Source organism: Microtus oregoni, unplaced genomic scaffold (genome assembly GCF_018167655.1).
Source record: "Microtus oregoni isolate MIOR12 unplaced genomic scaffold, Mior012 000018F_ref0000195, whole genome shotgun sequence".
Classification (NCBI taxonomy): domain Eukaryota; kingdom Metazoa; phylum Chordata; class Mammalia; order Rodentia; family Cricetidae; genus Microtus; species Microtus oregoni.
Window position 1 is genome coordinate 12,417,819 of NW_024543077.1, and position 20,881 is coordinate 12,438,699.

The 20,881-nt window shown below is 36.7% G+C and overlaps 1 protein-coding gene across 1 annotated transcript in view; it reads right to left on the reverse strand.

Moving 5' to 3' along the window:
* Nucleotides 1-634: 634 nt before the first annotated feature.
* Nucleotides 635-20,881, reverse strand: part of LOC121458931 (semaphorin-3D-like) — a 185,034-nt gene continuing 164,787 nt past the window's right edge. The window contains exons 15-18 of the mRNA XM_041668359.1: nt 19,269-19,426; nt 16,704-16,768; nt 12,551-12,690; nt 635-3,498 (exon numbers count right to left, since the gene is read on the reverse strand). Of these exons, the coding sequence (XP_041524293.1) occupies nt 3,073-3,498; nt 12,551-12,690; nt 16,704-16,768; nt 19,269-19,426 (789 nt within the window). The 3' untranslated portion in view covers nt 635-3,072. The remainder of the gene's footprint in view (nt 3,499-12,550; nt 12,691-16,703; nt 16,769-19,268; nt 19,427-20,881) is intronic.

Consider the following 20,881-nt stretch of genomic DNA (forward strand, 5'->3'; position numbering starts at 1 on the left):
CTTAGATACATGTGTAAGAAAAATCACAGTTTGCCGAGTGGTCTTGTTTAACTTTATGTTTTCATGTGAATGAAATGACACTGGCTGTCCTGGGAACTCAGTCTGGGTTGAGTTATTCCAGCAAGCAGTCATTCCTGCTCTTCTCTACCTGAAGCCCCCAGATTGGGAGGAATAGAATGTAAGAATATACAAGGAGTCACGCTATAGAAGACAGGAAAGCTCCCAATGTGTGGCCATATCACAGAGAGCATTTTGGAAGTAAATCTTACTGATTCTGGAATTCTGAAGGATACCTGGAGAATTCTTGTGGTTTCTCCAAATTGCTCAATTTTTCCTATAACTTTCTGCATTTTAAGTAGTCTGACTGTTTCTCCTGAAACAATTCACTCAATGACCTGAATGTAGGATTCTGAGCTCTTTGGGAAAGAAAAAAAAAAAGGTATTTTACATAAAATTATTTTTTAGATTATTCATTTCTAAACAAACTCTTAAAATTCCTAATAAATTAAATGCAAATGAGTTCAGCTGGGCACAGTTACATTTAGCAGCACAAAAGATTGGAATAAAAATTCAGCAAAACACACACAAGAAAATTAAAGACATGTATTGAATATATATATATATATATATTCAATACCTAGGTTGTTCTAGAGTCTCTTCTGAAATATCTGGTATCTTTGAATATTCAAAATGTGAGCAATAGTCTGCTCTTTCTTCACTTCAATAAGGGTTCTATTTCTGATGTTAAGGAGGTAAACATTGTATTTGTCAGTTTATATATTTACACTCTTCTAAGGGTTCTGGACAAGTAATAAAATGTCGTTTTTATTTTATAACCTTATCTTATGTAATCTTACTAGTAGGTTATATAATATATTTTATTCATCATTAGTAGTTTTGTATTCAAAGCAGCAAAAATTTTATTTTAAACCAAGGGTATAAAATAGATTTACAGAATGTTGATAGGAAACAATTACATTTGAGCTAAGTAATTAGCAAATGGTTTCAATATTCTTATCTAGATAAAATTAATTTTCAGAGGTCAGTACAAATATTAGAACATTGTATAATTCCATATTTGAGAATTACTTTTTGAAACACAACAATCTGAAAGTAATTTTTAAATGAAGCACGACCCCTCGGACTTGCTTTGAGTTTGCCATCAGTTTGTAGGATTCACAGTAAATTAATAAATAAACTCCCTTGTGTGGTATTTGATTACTAGTCTAACCATGGCACAAGAATTTGTATGTATTTCTTCTGGAGATGCAATTCATTCTGGTACACTTATTAAGACAGTTCCTTCACTTTTCCTCATCCTTAGTGTAAAACGTCTACAGATATTCATTATTATACCAGTCCCTCACAGCTGACTGGGAAGCCTTTGAGATAGGAGCCCAATGCAGATTAAATGAATAGAAGATCCTGATTCTGCATTGGACAAAGAGATTGACTCCCTAACACTGGTCTTTAATCACACAGGCTTCTCACAGACTTTTTTCAGAGCGTGTAGAATGCATGAGAAACAAGTAAGGTCTGTCGGTTTTCTAAAAAGCCACATTCTTTCTGAGGAAGTGGCTAATTGTTCATTTCACACTATAAGGAGTGTGAAAAGGCCAAACAGAGGAAGGCTACAGTCTTTGTGCTCGAGGAAGGAAAGGTGAGTTCTGCAGAGACTGGCAGGGAAGCAATGTTCAGAGGGAACATTGAATTTGAAACGTGCTAACAAAATACAAGTGGTATTCACATTAATGCTGTTCATTTTCTTTACAGACTTGCTTTGTAAAACTGCTAAAACAACACTGCTTGAACTCTAATGTATCACCCCAGAAATCCAGAAAATTTGTGTCAAGAAAAGGATGTCAAAGAGTTATGTTAACCCTTCCCGTCATCAAAATTCTTCACTTATCTATTCATTCAACAAATATATAGTCCCACTCCCCCTGTTGGTCATCTACTTAATTATCTCTGCATGTATTACATATTGTTTACTCCTGTTTACTCAAATACAACCAAATAACGATATAAATGCAAACAATATACAGCATATGATAAATACGTAGAAAAAGAGAACACAGAAATACATTGATTATAAATAAAATAGTGTCATCCCATAATTCTTTACAATTTTTACTTTCACTTGAGGTTTTGCTTACAGTTTGTTATAATCTAGACTCTTTTTTTAATGGCTACATTACAAGTTGGGAGATAGCTATGCTCCAGTGGAAAGAGTTCCGTTACATTCTATCTAGTTTGTTTCTGGCTTCCTTCCTTTTTGTGTAATATAAGTTTTCCCCAAAGTCAGCATTTATGGCTATCTTACTGTCTGCCTAAGAAGTCCCTTCTGTAATATAGTGCACACATCATGCCACGCTTACTATATATAAAATATTTCTCCATGTTATTAAAATGGAAATTGTGCATTCTGCATTCTAGAACACAACATTAACCATTAGGTTCTGTCTGTGAACCTGTTTCTCTTGACCAATCACAAGGACTCTTGTTCGGATCATTAATACCCTTTCATATAATCACTATTGCAGTGCACTAGATGTAGCCGGTGGCCTGAAAGAAGGGACATACTTTTCTAAGTTCTCATACCTGACTCCAAGTGTGGACTGATGGTTCCTTGTCACTAGCATAAGATGTTTTAATTCGTACCTCTCTTCCAATTCCTACAAGATCACCCGTTCTAGAATGGAATGATTTAGCTGCTCATCAAAACATAGCCAACTGCACTATAAACTCCATGTTTAATGGGCATGCTTAGGAATAAAGCACCTTCCACTGGACCGGATGATGTTCAGTTAGCTTACTTCTATATATGACTTAAAATTCAAATATAAAACATTTACAAATGTAAGGCTCCAAATTTGAGGACAATGCTTGACTTTGCTGATAAAAAGTTTTGTTCTCAGAAAACTAGTCCAGATGAATTCCTATCTACCACAGAGTCTCATTAAGATGAAACTCCATAGAAGGCATGCATGGATTGGCAATGAGGGATGTACAAAACAGAAGACAGTATTTTTCAGTCCGGAAAATAATTTTCTCTTTAAATTAAATAGAGAACTATGTAGCCATGGCTCTGTGGAGCTCCTCCAGGTCTCTGTGATGTCTTCGGTTTCGTTTCTTCTTTATTTCCTGCATGTGCTTCCATTTCGGGCCGCCCTTGTTGCGTTGTCTCCGCTTCTCCCTGTACCACATCTGTTCGCAGTACTGATCCAGGCTGAAGTTTGGGCTGCTAAGGATTTGGATGTAGTCTTTGTATCTCAACCGTGACTCAGCCAATAGATCCTTGACCTGCCCCTCCTGGTGTTCTGCCCTTTGGGTATTTTCCATCTGTTCATTCTCAATGACATTTAAAGTCAGCTTCACTATGGTGTGGACAAAAGTGTGTTCTTGTGCTTTGCAGTAATACATCCCAGAGTCCTTCTTCTGCAGGCTTCGGATCAGTAGCCCATAGTCCGTTTTGATGATCCTTTCATCGGGTTTCAACTGCAGGTTGGGAAAAAAAAAATGTAGGTAATAAATTAGAAACAGAGAGCCACAAGCAAATGAAAACAGACCACGTAGTTTTACTTAGATGAACCTAAAAGATATATTCTTCAACTTTCTGTCATCAAACATTGTCAGCTGTAGCTGAAGATTGTTTAAAAAAAAATAGCAAAAATAGTAGCCCCCAAGCCATACCCTGAATTCTGTATGTTTGTATGTTATCACATTCAAATGAACTTTGAGATACTGTTCATTTTTCTCTCCAGTGTAGAAATCAGAATGAAATGTGCTTGGAAACAATGAAGCGGAAGTGGTGCTATCAAATAACCTGTCCAGATATTCCAGATGGAAGTCAGTGCCTAAGCTCACAAACAGTTTCAAGGGAGACTTACAGAGTCCCTGTTAACTAGAAGAACTCAGAGTGTTTACCACCTATGGTAGAGAGGAGAACAATGTATTAGCTCTGCCTTCTACATATCACCATACAAATGATCTGCAGAGTCTGCGAGAATGAGAACCTGAATTGCAAAAACATGCCTAAGGCTTTGGGCTGTCACTGAGCAGGCCTGTACTGAGAGAGCTAGCCTCATTTAAAGCTAATTTCCCAATCATCATTGACTTGTTTAAGTGGTACTTTGGGGTGGTGTATTTGTGGAAATTATCACCATAGTTTGGAATACTCTGTCTAGCACAGTAATGTGATTTAAAGTGTGAGAAAGCACAATGAATAAAACAAACCTCCCCTGAAATGTGAAGCTCAACTTTTTGAAGGGGTGATAGTGAGAGACAATTCAAATGTTAAGCTTGCCTGCCTCGCAAAGGGTGGGAATAATGAACTATCTTCAATGTAGCAGGGGGATGTTCATCAACACAAGGGCCTTGTTGAAATACGGTGTATTGTTGGGTGGCTAGGCATGAGGTAGAACAACAACAATAACAACAACAACAACAACAACAACAACAACAAAGAGACCTGGAAGATTTCCCAGCTCACACATCTGTCCCGGAACTGCAGACTTTTGGCTGATGGCAACGAAAGAGACATAAAGACAGCTAAATTAAATTTATTCACAGTGGGTGGACTATACTTCGCATTCTTATGTGAAAAGTATGTAGGAGGAAAAAAAAACCTCTCTTATTCTGGAAATATGAGAAAAGGGAAAGAAACATCTTTGGCTACCAGCCCAGTCAACTAACAAGTATATGGCAAACCACCCTGGGTGCCAGAGAAGAGCAGCTGGCTGAAAACCAGTTGAGGCCAAAGGCAGGTCACAGCTCAGATTCGTGGTTAATGAGGCTGAATCAGGTCTGCCTTGCACTGTACTGAGCCTGCACCATCCAGGCTTTTGCTCGGTTACCTGGCTGTGTCCTTTCCCTGGACCTTTTGGCGAGCTGGATGTGTTTTCTTTTCCCGCTAGATACAATCACAAAGCCACAGCATCTTAAACTGCTATTTTAATACAAACTAACTAACCTCAAATTAATTTCCATTTTCAAACCATAGAAGCCTCCTGCCCAAAATAAATGTGTATATATGTTCGTAGACTTCTAAAGGGAAGCTGAACAGCAACAGCTGTCTCATATTTAACACAGAACATATTTGCCTTCCTTTTAAATACTTTTATTATAATTGTTTAAAAATAAAAATACAGCTTAGATCTCAAAAGGCTGGCTCAGTATATTTGAATGCTGGTTTCTCATCTGATCGTTCCTACTTCGATTAACTTATCTTCCCCAGTGTTCTCCCGCCAGTCAGTTCCTGGACAGCACATGGTGAGTTTGGAAGTAAAAAGCGTTATAGCTGCCATGATGGAGGAAAAGTTTAATTTCTGCAGTTTCTGTAGTTCTCATCACTGAAAGTGCCCTGAGGCCATCAGCATGAAACTGCAATTGTCGTTCATCTCTCCACATCACAGACCTCTCTTCAGTCTGTGTCTGATGTCGCTTAGGCTACACTCAATGTGACCATTAGACACCATCACAGTTTTGCTGGGTGCTGTCTCTTGTTTTCTTTAATCTTCCAGAAGGAGGAAATTATGACTGTAGCTTCAAGAGCACTGGATAACACCCCAGTGCTGCTGTGTCCTTCTCTTTCTGTATGCTATTTAGGAAGCTTTTTCCTGAGACTGACTGAGATCCCTGCCCCCTTTTCATGTTAGCTCAATCCTATAGGACTTTTCACTTCATAGACACCTGGGATTCCATTACTAGGGGAAGATCCTTCACCTTTCTTACCATCTATGGAATACTAAATGTTCTTTCGATTTTTTACCAATTGTTATAAAATGTGCTTTATTTTATGTTTTTGTTTTTGAGCTAGATGGATTTATCCAAAGTCTATCAGGTTGCTTAATGAATTTTTGTTTCTTTTCCAAAATTTCCAAATAAAGCTTACTGCAGTGGAATCATTAGTAGAAGAGATTTCTATTTCATACATTTGAGAAAATTCTTACAATTTATGGATAAAAATCTGTGATGCAGAAGTTAAGTAGTAGATTGGCTTTCACTGCTTTCCATTATTTCTCTATAATGCTTTCTTTCTCTGCTGGGACAGGACACATACTCAGCCTGTGACCCGGAGAGAAAAGGCATCACAAACAGCTGAGAAAATTGAGCCTCTCTTAAAGAGATCATTTCTGGCCACTGATGCACAAATTCATGGAATTTTCTCCAGTCTAGAAGTGCTAAGCACAAGTGACCCTAATGCGAAGAACCCAAACCATTCTTCTATTGGAGACAGCTATCCATTTGCCTAATGTGAGCAAGGATTATATGCTTGCTGTTGTTACCTAAAGCTTCTTAGTGAAAGACAATTCATTTCAAATGAGAAGAACAAAGACACAGTGAAGGTCATTTAGATACTAAATAGCAGGTGAAGATGAGAGGTGCTCCATTCTTTATTAAGAGCAGCTGGAAGGTCTAATGCATTCCTGGTGTCTTGGAAGAAATTACAACTTCAGGAATATTCTTTTCTCCAGAAAACATTGCCAGAGGGGAACTGGTATCAAATAAGGAAGAAAACCCTCATCATTAAAAGTATGAAAACCTATAAGCCTGTTTTAAAAAAAAATGTGTTTGTATTTAAGAAAAAAAAACACTAAATACTTTTCTAATTTAATATTGTAGAAAGCAAAAAATATTGTAAGAAAAAATATATGCATATTTTTAGGTTTTTCCAATTATGCTTCTAAATGCTACATAGTAAAACATTTATTAAAATAACAGAAAACCAATAATCATCTTAGGCAAAAAGCAAAAGAAAAATATTACTAAAATAACTGTTTTTTTCGTTAAAGAAATGAAATTTATACCTAACTGTTAGAATAACTTTTTATCTTTAAAAAATATAAACATAAAAATATAAGGTATAGGTATAAATTAATGTGGGAAATCATTGGTGCCTTATTATAGAAGAAGTTCCTAAGCAGAAGAGTTAGGAAATTGTGTACTTAGAAATAAGTAGATTTACCTTATTCAAATATAACACTTTCGTAGAAAAGTTAGAACTATTAGAAACAAAAGATATATAATTAAGTTAATTAGAATGTGTTACTGTTAAATTATTGATTTCTGTAATGTAGAGATGACTTGAGAAAAGCTTTTTTTTTTCCTTTTGGTTTTTTTGAGACAGGGTTTCTCTGTAGCTTTGGAGCCTTTCCTGGAATTAGCTGTTGTAGACGAGGTTGGCCTCGAACTCACAAAGATCTGCCTGCCTCTGCCTCCCAAGTGCTGGGATTAAAGGTGTACACCACCACCTGGCGAGGAAAGTATTTTTAAGTGAATCTGCTAACAACTTCCCAAATGATGGACCCCCTAAGATATGTTACTGAGATAATTAATGTAGGCACAGAGCTAAGAAACTTGAGAACATTTGCTCACACCTCTTATTATTGAAGGATGTAAATGTTAACACGTGTGTGTGTGTTTTCCAGATTGCTGAAAGCTTCTTAGATCTTATGTATAGTAGCTTTTTTCTGTGAGGTGCACATACCTCAAAATGGTGGCACTGATGGATAATCAAACAGTATAATGGCCAATGTCTCCAAGTTTTATTTTACTTTTCAGTAATTTGTCCGAGCTAAATAGAAAAATAAATATCTAGATATAAAGGCAACCTTTTTTATTACTAGAAAACATGATTTAAAGAGCGTCTATTTATTCCTGTGGATTCTGTGTGGATGAAAGAGAGACAATGGTCTGATGTTTATTTACAGGAGGAAGCAGGGAAAGTACTCCCAGGGTGGTGATGAGTACCGAAACTGAATAAACCCAAAATATCACTCATGCTTATCTGCACTAAGTGGTATCATGATTCTCTCTGTGTTGTTACAAGTTTAAAAGCATTTATTTGCTTTCATAACAAAAACAAAATGAAAGGGAAACAGAGCGCTACAGATGGAAAAGGCAGACGCTGGAAGATGCTTTAGAAACGTTCAGCTCCATCAAGAAAAAACAGTATGGCAAATGGCATGAAGGATCACTTTTTTTCTTCATTAAAGTTATCCCCAAAGTTCAACAGAAGCTCGGGACTGCCAATTACCATGCTAGCTGCAGCATAAACACCATCAGTTTCAACCAGCCTTATAAGAGAGTCAGCAGGCAACCTCCCCCAAAGCACCCAGCTGCTAAGTGGCTTGGTGAGGAAATGGGCTCCTCCTGGCACCGAATAACCTGGTGACAGCATCTGTAGCCCAGGAGGCCATGATCCATCCCCTGGGCTTTTTATGAGCAGAGGAAGGATTGCAAGTGGCGACCTTATGAGCGAGGACCAGAAGACATCCTGCAGGGCAACATGCTTCAAGTGCAGCCAGGATATTGCCCTGTTCCTCAACTCAGGAAGCAGCACTGCGGGTCCTGGACAATGGGAAACCACCCATTTGTGAAGACAGATGAAAATACCAGTTGAAACATTGCAGGGAACATACTTTCCAACAGAATGCAATAAATACATTATTTCTGCTCCATTGAAATTCATGGAGCATGGTACCATCGTGATATGTGATATAGTGCTGTTAGGTACATTAAAACAACGCATAGGAATCTCAGAAAAATGAAGAACATAAGTACACCATAGGCAAATGCGGCTATCTACAGCTGCAGGAATACCTCCAGCAGTACCACACTTTCAAGCTAAAGGTCAGATGGATTTGCTATGCAGGACAAATACCTCTCTAATTAGAGCTAATAGAAAGAAAAATCAAACCCCAGTAGCTATAAAATCTAAAAGTAGCTTCAATTCATTCATAATTAAAATATGTAAATGTAACTAAATTAAATCTGCACCTTAAAATGCCAACAGTATTCAATATTTCTTTAATAAAGAAAGAGGACTTTACTTTGAAGTAGAATAATTATTATGATATCAGATAATAGTTCAATATAGATTACAAAAACAGATATGATAATAATGTGGGATTCCTCTCTGTATGCTTTGAATATGTTTTATCACCATTGGTTAATAAAGAAAATGAGTTTGGCCAATGGCTTAACAGAACAAAGCCAGGCAGAAAATATGAACAGAGATGTAGAAAGGGAGTAGGTGGAGTTGAGGAGACACATGTAGCTGTCAAAGAAGACAGACGCCCTTCCCAGATCTGGAGAGGACAATAATCAACTTTATATGGAAAAACAAAAAAACCCAGGAGAGCCAAAACAATCTTATACAATAAAGGATCATCTGGAGGCGTTACCATCCCTGACTTCAAACTCTATTACAGAGCTACAGTAATGAAAACAGCTTGGTATTGGCATAAAAACAGAGAAGTCGACCAATGGAATCGAATAGAAGAAGCTGACATTAACCCACAAACATATGAACACCTGATTTTCGATAAAGGAGCTAAAAGTATACAATGGAATAAAGAGAGCATCTTCAACAAATTGTGCTGGCAAAACAGGATGGCAACCTGTAGAAGAATGAAAATAGATCCATATCTATCGCCATGCACAAAACTCAAGTCCAAATGGATTAAAGACCTCAATATCAGTCTGAACACACTGAACCTGATAGAAGAGAAAGTGGGAAGTACTCTACAACACATGGGCACAGGAGACCACTTCTTACGTATAACCCCAGCAGCACAGACATTAAGGGCCTCATTGAATAAATGGGACCTCCTGAGACTGAGAAGCTTCTGTAAAGCAAAGGACACTGTCACTAAGACAAAAAGGCAACCCACTGACTGGGAGAAGATCTTCACCAACCCCGCAACTGACAAAGGTCTGATCTCCAAAATATATAAAGAACTCAAGAAACTAGACCGTACAAATCTAATCAACCCAATTATAAAATCGGGCACTGAGCTGAACAGAGAATTCTCAACAGAAGAAGTTCAAATGGCCAAAAGACACTTAAGGTCATGCTCAACTTCCTTAGCGATCAGGGAAATGCAAATCAAGACAACTTTAAGATACCATCTTACAGCTGTCAGAATAGCTAAAATCAAAAACACCAATGATAGCCTTTGATGGAGAGGCTGTGGAGAAAGGGGTACACTCATCCATTGCTGGTGGGAATGCAATCTTGTGCAACCACTTTGGAAATCAGTGTTTCGGTTTCTCAGGAAATTCGGGATCAACTTACCCCTGGACCCAGCAGTACCACTCTTGGGAATATACCCAAGAGTGGCCTTATCATACAACAAAAGTATATGCTCCACTATGTTCATAGCAGCATTGTTTGTAATAGCCAGAACCTGGAAACAACCTAGATGCCCTTCAATGGAAGAATGGATGAAGAAAGTATGGAATATATACATATTAGAGTACTACTCAGCAGTAAAAAACAAGGACTTCTTGAATTTTGCATACAAATGGATGGAAATAGAAAACACTATCCTGAGTGAGGTAAGCCAGACCCAAAAAGAGGAACATGGTTCCTGCTTCATGAAAGAGTCTGCTAGACATTCTGTAAGATACAGATGAAAGTGACTGACGAACACCCAATACAGGTGAAACTGTCTTTGAAATTTTCTGATTCATGGAAAAGTCTGCTAGATACCATGGGCCTGTAGGCTGAAGATGGATACCCCAAGGTTACAGAAGAACTTTGGGTTACTGTCCAGACAGCAAGATGTCTCTTTTAATTTTAGAGTTTTAGAAGGTGCTCACAAGTACTTCCTGTTTACTTAGGTAATATTGTGTCCATTTGGAGTCTTTGATGAAATTGAAGAAAGATAGTTACAAATATAAAAGATATATTAGATATAAAACATTTGACTCACAAAGATAGGAGAGATGATAGAGTATTTTCCTTAATTTGCCAGATGTAAATAGACTAAATATTGTAACTATAATTCTTGTTAATAACTTTTGTTGTATGTAATCTTGCTATATTATAGTTAAAACCTTCCTTTTTAAATTAGACAAAAGGGGAGGTAATGTATGATTCCCTCTGTATGCTGTGAATACGTTTTATTGCCATTGATTAATAAAGTTGCTTTTGGCCAATGGTAAAGCCAAGCAGAAAGTCTGAACAGAGAGTAGAAAGAGATAAGGATATGCCATGTAGCTGCCAAAGGTGATAGATGCCCCGGAACCTTTACTAGTAGGCCACAGTCTTGTGGTGATAAACAGATTAATATAAATGGGTTAATTTAAGATGTAAGAGTTAGTTCATAAAAAGCCTGAGCTAATATGTCAAGCATTGTTGTAATTAATATAGTTTCTGTGTAATTATTTGGGTCTTGGGCAGCTGGGAACAAATGAGCAGCCTTTGCCTACAGGATGGACTTAAATAAATATTGAGTGTGTATATTCCCTGCCTATGTTAGAATTTATGTCTAATGATATCAAGTTTTGTTGATATGTGATATTGTAGAGAATAGAGTCAACAGATATCCTCAAATTTTGAGTTTCATATATTTACACATTAAACTTAAGTCAACACAGAGAAAAATGGTCTTTATTCTTTTATTTTTTCTGTTAATTTTCTTAACACTGACTTGTGATTGCGATATGTTATGAATATTTTATGTCACAGAATAATCTTATCCACTGGGACCTCAGGAGCATCTTTGAACTCTAAAAACATCTATTCTGAATTCTGCATTCAATCTTCCACTCATCACAGTGTCTTTTGTGTAATATAAGAATTGTAAATCCTAATAAAATATTATTAGATTCTTTAATAATATTATTTATTCATATATGTATGGCTCTGAGTGTACGCTAGGGCACAGAGGTCAGAGTAGGCATTAAATCCCCTGGAATTGTAGTTACAGGTAATTATTAACCACCCAATGTGGGTACAGATTCAGTAATCTGGGCCCTTCGGAAGAGCTGCCAATTTTTTTAACCATTGAATCATCTCTTAAGCCCTGTTACTGGGTTCTTTTTGTTCTTATTAATAAATATAACAACAATCAATTCTACAATATAGCTTTTATTTCACAATGCTTCCAATATTAATCTAAGATTTCTAAGACTGCCTAAAATAACCTCATTCAATTCTGTAACATATATGACTTATCTATGTCGTAAAATGTTCATAACATATCTCAGTCTCAAGTCAAGTGTTAAGAAAATTAACAAAATAAAATAAATAAAATAAAACAATTAATTTTTTCTCCTTGACTTAAGATTTATTATGTAAATAAATAAAACTGAAAATCTATACATTTCCAAATTATGTAATTTTTATCCACTTTCATCTTATGATATGATTTAATAGAAATTGGTATTTCTGGAAATATTTCATTTTGTGACCTAGACTAAACTCAATAGTAGCTGAAATTTAGTGACGTTACAATGGTTATGAAAAGATTGTGTTCTCATCTTAATCAGAAATTGTCTTGAAATTCCTTAAAAAATAAAAATTTGAAAAAAATCAGGTGAATATTTTTAAAATATGTATCCGTGCTACATGGGCACTGAATTGGCTTGTTCATATTCCCAAACAATTGCAACCACTGTTGTTGGTGAGTCTAAACTCTGACCTGTCCTTTCATCAAACAGCGGGGAGAGTGCTCTGTGACACTCAGTGTTGTGCAACTTTCATAAGGAATAGCTGACTTCAGTTTGAAAGCAGAATCCTTGCTGCTGACGGGCTTACCTCCTCACGATGCTCCTCTCCTGACCGCTGGATGTACCACTTAACAGAGGCTTGCTGAGATTTTGGTATACATTCCAGAAAGGTTGAATTAAATTCAATTCCAAAAATCACCTTTTCATCAGCTGTTTCATGACTAATGCCTAGAAAGCAAACATAGCATTGGAGATTAACCTTGACCTGATTTTAAAAGCAATGGGAAAATAGACTGATTCAGAACAGATGTCACCACGGAAGAACCATACACATTATTAAAGAGAATGGAAATTCATACTATAATACTGTTATCGAGAATCAGATACTATCCAACAAAGGGATGTTTAAACTACACCTCTATCATAATTTTAGTCTTTAATTGCTAAATTACAATTATTTTAAAGATGTAAAAATTTGAAATATGTAACAACTGATATTATATCTCTTCATTAAAATCTTTTTATGTCTTTCAATGTTGTTCATTCTGGAAGAACAATTTAGTTTTTATTCATTTAAATAATTTAATTTTTTTTTCATTTTTATTTTTCTGTATAGGTATTTTGCTTGCCTATATGCATGCATGCATACAATCCCCACAGAGACCAAAGAAGGTGGCAGATAGCCCAGGGCTGGAATTACAGGTGGTTGTTAGCTGCTAAGTGAGTGCTGGGAAATTGTCTCAGAATTTATCTAGAAGAGAAACCAGTGCTTTGTACTATTAAGCCATCCCTTCAACTCCAGCAATTTAGTTTGAGAAAACACAGACAGACAGATAGACACACACACACATACACACACACACACACACACGCACAGACACACAGAGGGAGAGAGAGAGAGAGAGAGAGAGAGAGAGAGAGAGAGAGAGAGATTCTACTTAAATTGGTACACAGAGTTGACCAGGTAATATTTTTAAAATTTGATATCTGCGATCAGGAAAGTAAGTAGAATCGTCTAGGCTTGATGAAATTGTGTGACAAGAGCAAGGTCAGTGGTCTGCTCTAGAATGGAGACCTTGTCTATATTGCCTGCCATTTTAGTTTTGTAGATACTCTATTAGGTACTTAGTACAAGTCATTTAATGAGATGCTAAGAAGTAGTTTCTCAGATATTTTACTAATTCAGCTGCACTATCTAAAATACATTATATCCAGAGTATTAAAAGGCTATGCCCCTTTTGGATATAAAATTTGTGCTCAAATTAATCAGTAAAAATGATATCTGCACAGATTGACTCAAATAATCACTTTCCGTAAAATATTCCATTCTACAGATGAACAATTTAGTGTTTTAGGCATCAGCACATGACTAAAGTTATGGAACCAGGAGGACCTAAGGCAGAACATACAAAACAAGTAACATAAATACTAGAGAGAAAGCAGGAAAGTCTTCAGCTAGGATGGCTGAGAAGGTGTCTCTGAGGAATCTCTGTATCAGAATAAAATCCCACAGTGTGAAAATGCAGCTGTGTGAGCTCCTGAAGCAACTATTCACTGCAAGTTGCAACAAGACAAGTAGACCCAAGGAAGGACATGATTGATCCCTTTCAGCATGTGAAAGTCTACCGGTGGATGAACAGTGAAGCCATAGATGAGGAAAGTTTACAAGTCGACTGGGAAGAGACAGCCAAACAGGATCCGATAGGTCAGGCTGGAAGCTGTAATTCCCACTAATTATATAAGAAGATGGGAAGATGTTTCTAGGATGGCAGCACCATATCTGACTGGAGTTTTTTCAAAGAAATTATTCAGGATATCGGTTGGTAATAGACTCACAAGGGGAACTACGGCAGCAGGGAGACTTGTAAAGAGTCTACTGGTGAAGAACCACAGCTTCGTTGTCACTGGTGGCAATAAGAAGTGGAGTTTGGCCTCAGAGACAGAAAGATTATCAAGAGGTCGGTGACAGACCATGAAAGAAAGAGAGGCACCAGGAAGATGCCTAGGAGCTTTTCACCTCAGTTCAGTGAATGCCGTCATTATTTAGTATGATGAAGTGGTCAAAAAACCATGGAAACAAGAAGTCTTTCTCAGTCACTCATTGTAGACACTAAATGGGCATTCAAGTGTAGTTTTTGAGTAGGACTGTAGGCACTCATGTCTAACATACAGGACAAGAAAGTTAACTATGAATTTGAGAGTTGAGAAGACTATTGCTACAGTACGGGAAAAGACAAACAAATGTGTGATGAAAAAAAATGAGTTGGGATGCTACTAAATTCTAAGTGTGTGAGAAAATGCAGGAGGTTCTACAAGGTAAGTGGTTGACCCGAAAGATACAATGTCACAGCAGTGCAAGTGTGCAGAATACTATCTCTCTGAGGCTTGATTTGTTGTTTCGGATGATTTTCTGATATAAATCAGCTATCATTATTGACTTCACTTAACAAGGATGTAGAGTAAGCTCACAAAACTTCCTAACTGGTAAGAATCCCTTTAGAGAATGAAGTGATTCAAAGAAAAAAGAATTGTAGATTATATATAAAAATCAAAAATGAAAATTGTCTATTGGATTTGAAATGGAAGAACTTGCAGGGGACCTCAACAAGAAGGGGATGGGCAAGATGGTGATTTAAAGAGATCTTGTGCAATGGTTTATAGAAGGAAAGGGGTGTGGGGAAGGGAAGGAGATTACTGTGAGTGACTCAGGGAACAATGTATTTTGTTCATTTCCTTTATGCCACCTGTCATCATTTGACATAGAACTTATTTTTCCTGTTTTCCATTTGTCCTTTCCTTAACAAACAGGTGAATATAAAGTCTAGGAATACATGGATAGTGTTCTGGTCATTCACACATCCTCAGTTCTCAAAACTGCCCCTGGTGTATCTTTTCATTTGTTGTGTCAAGGACTGAATTCATAGCATGCAATGAAGTTCACTAAAGTGAACAATGAACATAACAGTGAGTCACTTTCACATTAGAATAAAAAGGTTTCCCCACCCTATTCTATACCACAACTTTCTACGCAGAAGGATGAACTTATAAGTTAAAAACACTACTGTGAAAAAAAAAACACTACTGTGTTTCACAATCAAGAAATGATTTCTGGCCCACCAGTTACAAACTATGAAGAGTTAGGTCATTTTTGGTCAGTTACAAACAATATGAAGAAAGAGTGTGTCTTCCTTTCCCTATCCAAGTAGTGGTGTGTGTGTGTGTGTGTGTGTGTGTGTGTGAGAGAGAGAGAGAGAGAGAGAGAGAGAGAGAGAGAGAGAGAGAGAGAGAGAGAAAGATCTCAACACTCAGGAGGCAGATAGGAGGGTCTCTGTGAGTTAAAGTTCAGCCTGGTTTACAGAAGAAATCAAGCTTCAGGGCAGTATGCCAAAATACATAGAGACCCTGTCTCCAAAGAACAAAACAAAACAAAAAAATATGCATGTATATGTTTGGGGGTGGGAAAATCAGAAGACAATAAATAAAACCTCACAGCTATAGTTTTTAGAGTTAATTTTTTCCATATTCAAACACAATCACCAAACCTCCTTTCCAGCATCCTACCTCTTCCCTACTCAGATTTTTAAGATCATCTATTCTGAGGATTGTTTCTTCTGAACAACATAGCCTTTAGCGAACTCTCCATTTACTATATTTCTGTATTACTAATTGTACCCTATGACATCTCCTCCAAAGGGCATAAGCACTCTAAGGAATTCCTTTGTCTCGCAGTACACACAGATCAATTAAGGACATGTGCAACTTACTCAATGAGCATTTACTGCTTGAAGGTATGCAAGAGTAAGTGAATGAAAATAAAGTTCAGACCACCTAAAACTTTGTTCTAATAAGCACTAAATTCTTTTTTTTATCAGACTTTCCTGGGAGGTCTTCATGTTTCCTCAGGATTCTCAAATGTTTGGGGCTAAACCCTGTTTTGCCTCTAACAGAATCCTCCAACTTTAAAAGGATGGATAAGGCACTAAAGAAGAAACACGTTGTGGCTCAGGAATTTAAAAGACATATGAAACAAATCATGATTTAACAAAGGGTTATTCACTTAGGCAACTAGACAGGGAACTCGTTTATAAAACTCCTGTTGCTTTTCTAGAACATAAGCATTATACAAAATAAGATAGTCATATGTATGGTTGTTTAGATTCATATAGAATTTTTTAAAAGGCTCAGGAAGAGAAGGATTATCATTTTAAGTGGTAAGAAATGTGCATCAAGCCCATACTTACTGTCTTCTATGTCCCAGCACTGAGTGATTGGGTCCCCATATTTTACATCCTGGCGTCTAGCTCGCCTATGGAAAGAAAATTAAGCTAATTAAATCTTCAAGTATAATTGGAATATAGAAAGGCTGTGTCTCATGCTAACACTAACTGAGACGAACTGTACTTGACTTACTGTGCAACCTAAATACAGGTCAGGGTTCCCATCAATCAAACATTAATTTAAATTCTTGTGGTAGAAAAGTCCCAACACAACAAATCCTGTTGTGCATTAAGATGATCAGAATTTCATTTAACTACTGCTCTTTTTCCCTAGCTTCACAAGTTACTCAATAGAACAGGCTGAACATGACTAAGATCCAGGTTTATGCACAAGACACAGAAAAAACTCTTCTTCCCCTCCTGCCTGCCAAAATCATAATATACAAAAGTCTTCCAGTGAGTAGGAAAATGCATATAAACAAAAAATTTAATTGTGTCATTCATTACACACTTTATTCAATAAATTAGGGTCAGCCAGAAACAGAACTACAAGTTCAGTATGGCATGCATGCATATTTGTTATTATTGTCAATAAATAAGTAGCTATCCTGGTAATTATGAAAATAATACCAGAAATTTTACATCATATTATATGTTTCCCTTAAATTAATACCTATTTAAGAGGAAATGACACATGTCTACTTAATCTAAGTATATCTTACTCCTTAATATAGTTTCACTGTCTTTGTCTATTTTTAAATTTCTAAACAGAAAGTATTTCAATATGCACATAAAAACATTAAAGTTATACATATTAACATTCTACTAGATAATATTTTTATACATAGATATAACTGTGAGATGTTAAAATTGGGTTAAATGTATTTATCTCTTTGGATACTGCTTTGAAATAAAAATCTTCAAAATTCCTTCTGGTTTCTCTGAACTGTGCAGTCCAGTGTTATTATCTATACTCCGCATTATGACACAACACACCAGGATTTCTTACTCCTATCTAACATTATTGCTAAATCCTCTAGATCCCTTCTTCCCTGCTACGCTCTGGGGTCCATGTTGTCACTTCAGAGATCAGAGACACAGCAGTAAACTTTCTCAGATGCTTGGAGTGCTCCCCAGGGGCACAGCTGACCAGATGACAACCTTGGAAAAGAGTCATCCATTGTACACATCTGTAGCCTCTGATGGACATTATGTTAGGTGAGGGAGCACATCACAGTGGCATGTCTGTGAGATCAGAGATGCAGTCTTGGGAAACACAGGAAGAAAAAAATTATGATGCTGTAAGGAACATAAGGTCATGAATGTTTTTAAATCTTGGCTTCTTCAGGAACAGGATCAATTAATCAAAGAGAACATTTATTGCCAAGTAATGAACACTCTACTTTTCAGCTTCTAGAAAAGAAATCCCCAAACACTCATTAAGATGACTCTATTCTGGGCAGACAAGTTTTAACAAACTGTTGGCAACTTTTAACTCCGAATAATCATATTTACCCACTTATGCTCAATGTGTGGACTTAAAAGAATATAAACTGTGTCCCGGCTTTAACGAATATGTGCTGATGTACAAAAGACCTACAATTGTGGAGTCCTAATGTTTAGAATCGGACAGATTAGTGAAATATTTAACCTAAAATAAATGTAATACGTGATAGTGAAACTAATACATGTTCTTCACTTAGAGCACTAAAGACGCCCAAAGTGCCAAGATAGCTTAAAAATGAATGGAACCGAAAGCATGTTATAATTTCATAACAGTTTTATCTAGGACATATACTTTGAATAACACCTTAGCAAATAATATTACTACCATGTACATACAAAAATATGACATATGATGGTAAAATATCCATCTAACATGAGTATGATAGGCCGGCATTCATATTTTTTTCTAATGTTTTTCTCTTAAAAATAGTGTCAAAACGTGTATCTCATAACTCTGGATAACTTGTACTTGTGTGTGTAGAATAATGCAATGGTTGGGCTTTCCTGGATATAGTCGAGTATTCATAAAATAAAAAGCTACCAATGTCAAGGCAAGAGTTTATTGCTGAAGCTGATCTGAGTGACAGAAATTGACAAATTATAGCTATTAGAGTAAAAATAAAATTGCATCAAATCACTAGATGTACTGTGGTCTTTGTCCGCACTTCTGCAAACATGAGTACTTAGAACAACTTGCAAAATAATGGATGTGAATATGTGCATCTTTAGAAGTCCGAGAGAAGGAATGTAATAAAACAAGAACAATTCTGAGAAGTAAACAGGATATCACTATATAGCTCAGGCTATTCTGGAACTCACAGTAATTCTCCTGCCTCAGTCTCCTGTGTTGTGCAAATGCAGGCATGAACCACTATGGTTGGTTGTTAAAAATGCTATATATAATTTATCAGATTTTTTTTAAATTCCATATTTCACAATTTCAGAACATCTGTTCAGTCTTCCAACTTTAATATAAAGTGACTGAATATTTTAATTGTAATAATTCTTCCACAGGCCAAGTTTACTATTTGCCTTTAACTGAAACTATGAGAGAAATCATGTGGGAGGGAGGAGCATCCTGACCTTTTGGAAGTGGGTGCGTATCTTGAGCAAGCATTTCCATCCCAAGCACAGTAGGGGTCTCTGGCAAGACAGCAGTCTGCGCAGGCTTTCCCATAAGTGTCGCATCTGTGCAAGGAGAGCTGAACCAATCCATCCCAGGAACCAACGTACAACTGTTGCTGCAAACCAAGCAGAAGTGAATCAGCGCCATTGCTCACATTAGTCTTGAGAATCTCCCTTTTCTAAGTAGCATACAATAGCTCTAAACCCATTTGTAAGTGTCCTGTTATCTGTAAACGCTGATGCAGAATTGTGAGGAAGGATAAAGCAAGCAAACTTTGCCTACCCCTAGCCAGACTGTGATTTGAAGATTTCAATATGAAATCAATAACTATTGTGGAATATTAGTTTAAGATGTGTTACATTCGTTTATGCTGTGGAATATTTGTTTAATGATGCAAAGATGTGCTGCATTCTTTTATGTTACATTTGTTTAACTGTGAAGTTGTGCTGCTTTGGCTTCCGAAAATACCTGATTGGTCTAATAAAGAGTTGAATGGCCTATAGCTACGCAGGATAGAGAAAGGATGGGCAGGGCTGGCATGCAGGGAGAATAAATAAGGAGATAAAATGGGAAAGAGAGAGGAGGAGGAGTGAGAAAAGGAGAAGAGGATGATGCCAGGGCTAGCCACCCAGCCACAGAGCAGCACAGCCAGCCATGGAATAAGAAGTAAAGAAAGATATATAGATAGGATAAAGAAAGGTAAAAATCTCAGAGGCAAAATGTAGCTAAAGAGAAAAGAGATAATTTAATTTAGGAAAGCTGACTAGAAACAAGGCAAGCTAAGGCTGGGCATTCATAAAAAGAATAATTCTTGGGGCATTTATTTGGGAGGTGGGTGTTGGGCCCCTAAAGAGTAAGATCAAACAAACAAAATAACAACAACAACAAAAAAGCTCCAACTACTAAAAAGCTACCAACAACTACAGACAATATTTTAGAAGGCTGACACAGGCTAGGCAATAATTTAAGCTAATAAGCTGCTAGACTATGGAATTAAGACATCATTTCTTTCTCAGTAGTAGAAGTTGTACTTTGGTAGATGCAAATAGGCATAGATATTACAAGCAAAATTGATGGCATGCCTCTGCCATGGCTCTCAACAGGAGAATTGTCTAAAGGAGACCCCTGACACTAGTTTCTTTAAGATGAACTGATCCCTGATAAAATACAGGTTACAATTGGTGATTAAATGTTTGGTGTCTACATCATAAGGTATACTTAAACAATGCTATATCATAAAGCAAAGGCAGCAGGATACTGGAAACAGCAAATAAATTACACTTGGAAAGTTAGTTCTGAGATTCATGCAGTACTCCCCATATACATCCATCTGAGCGTCTGCAGCAGAGGAGATGAAGACAGAGGCATAGTGTCAGTGATAAGTCTCAGCCTATGATTCTCAAGAACTTAAAACTCTAGTGGACCATTCTCAGCTTTGAAATAAGGAGAAACCTCACAGAAAAGACTATAGCATAAAAGGCATAGAGGTTACCAACTTATGGGAATCTATTGCCTGTTAAATTCTGTTAAGACCTCCTTGTCATTAAACACAAAGCATTCTGTTATCTTT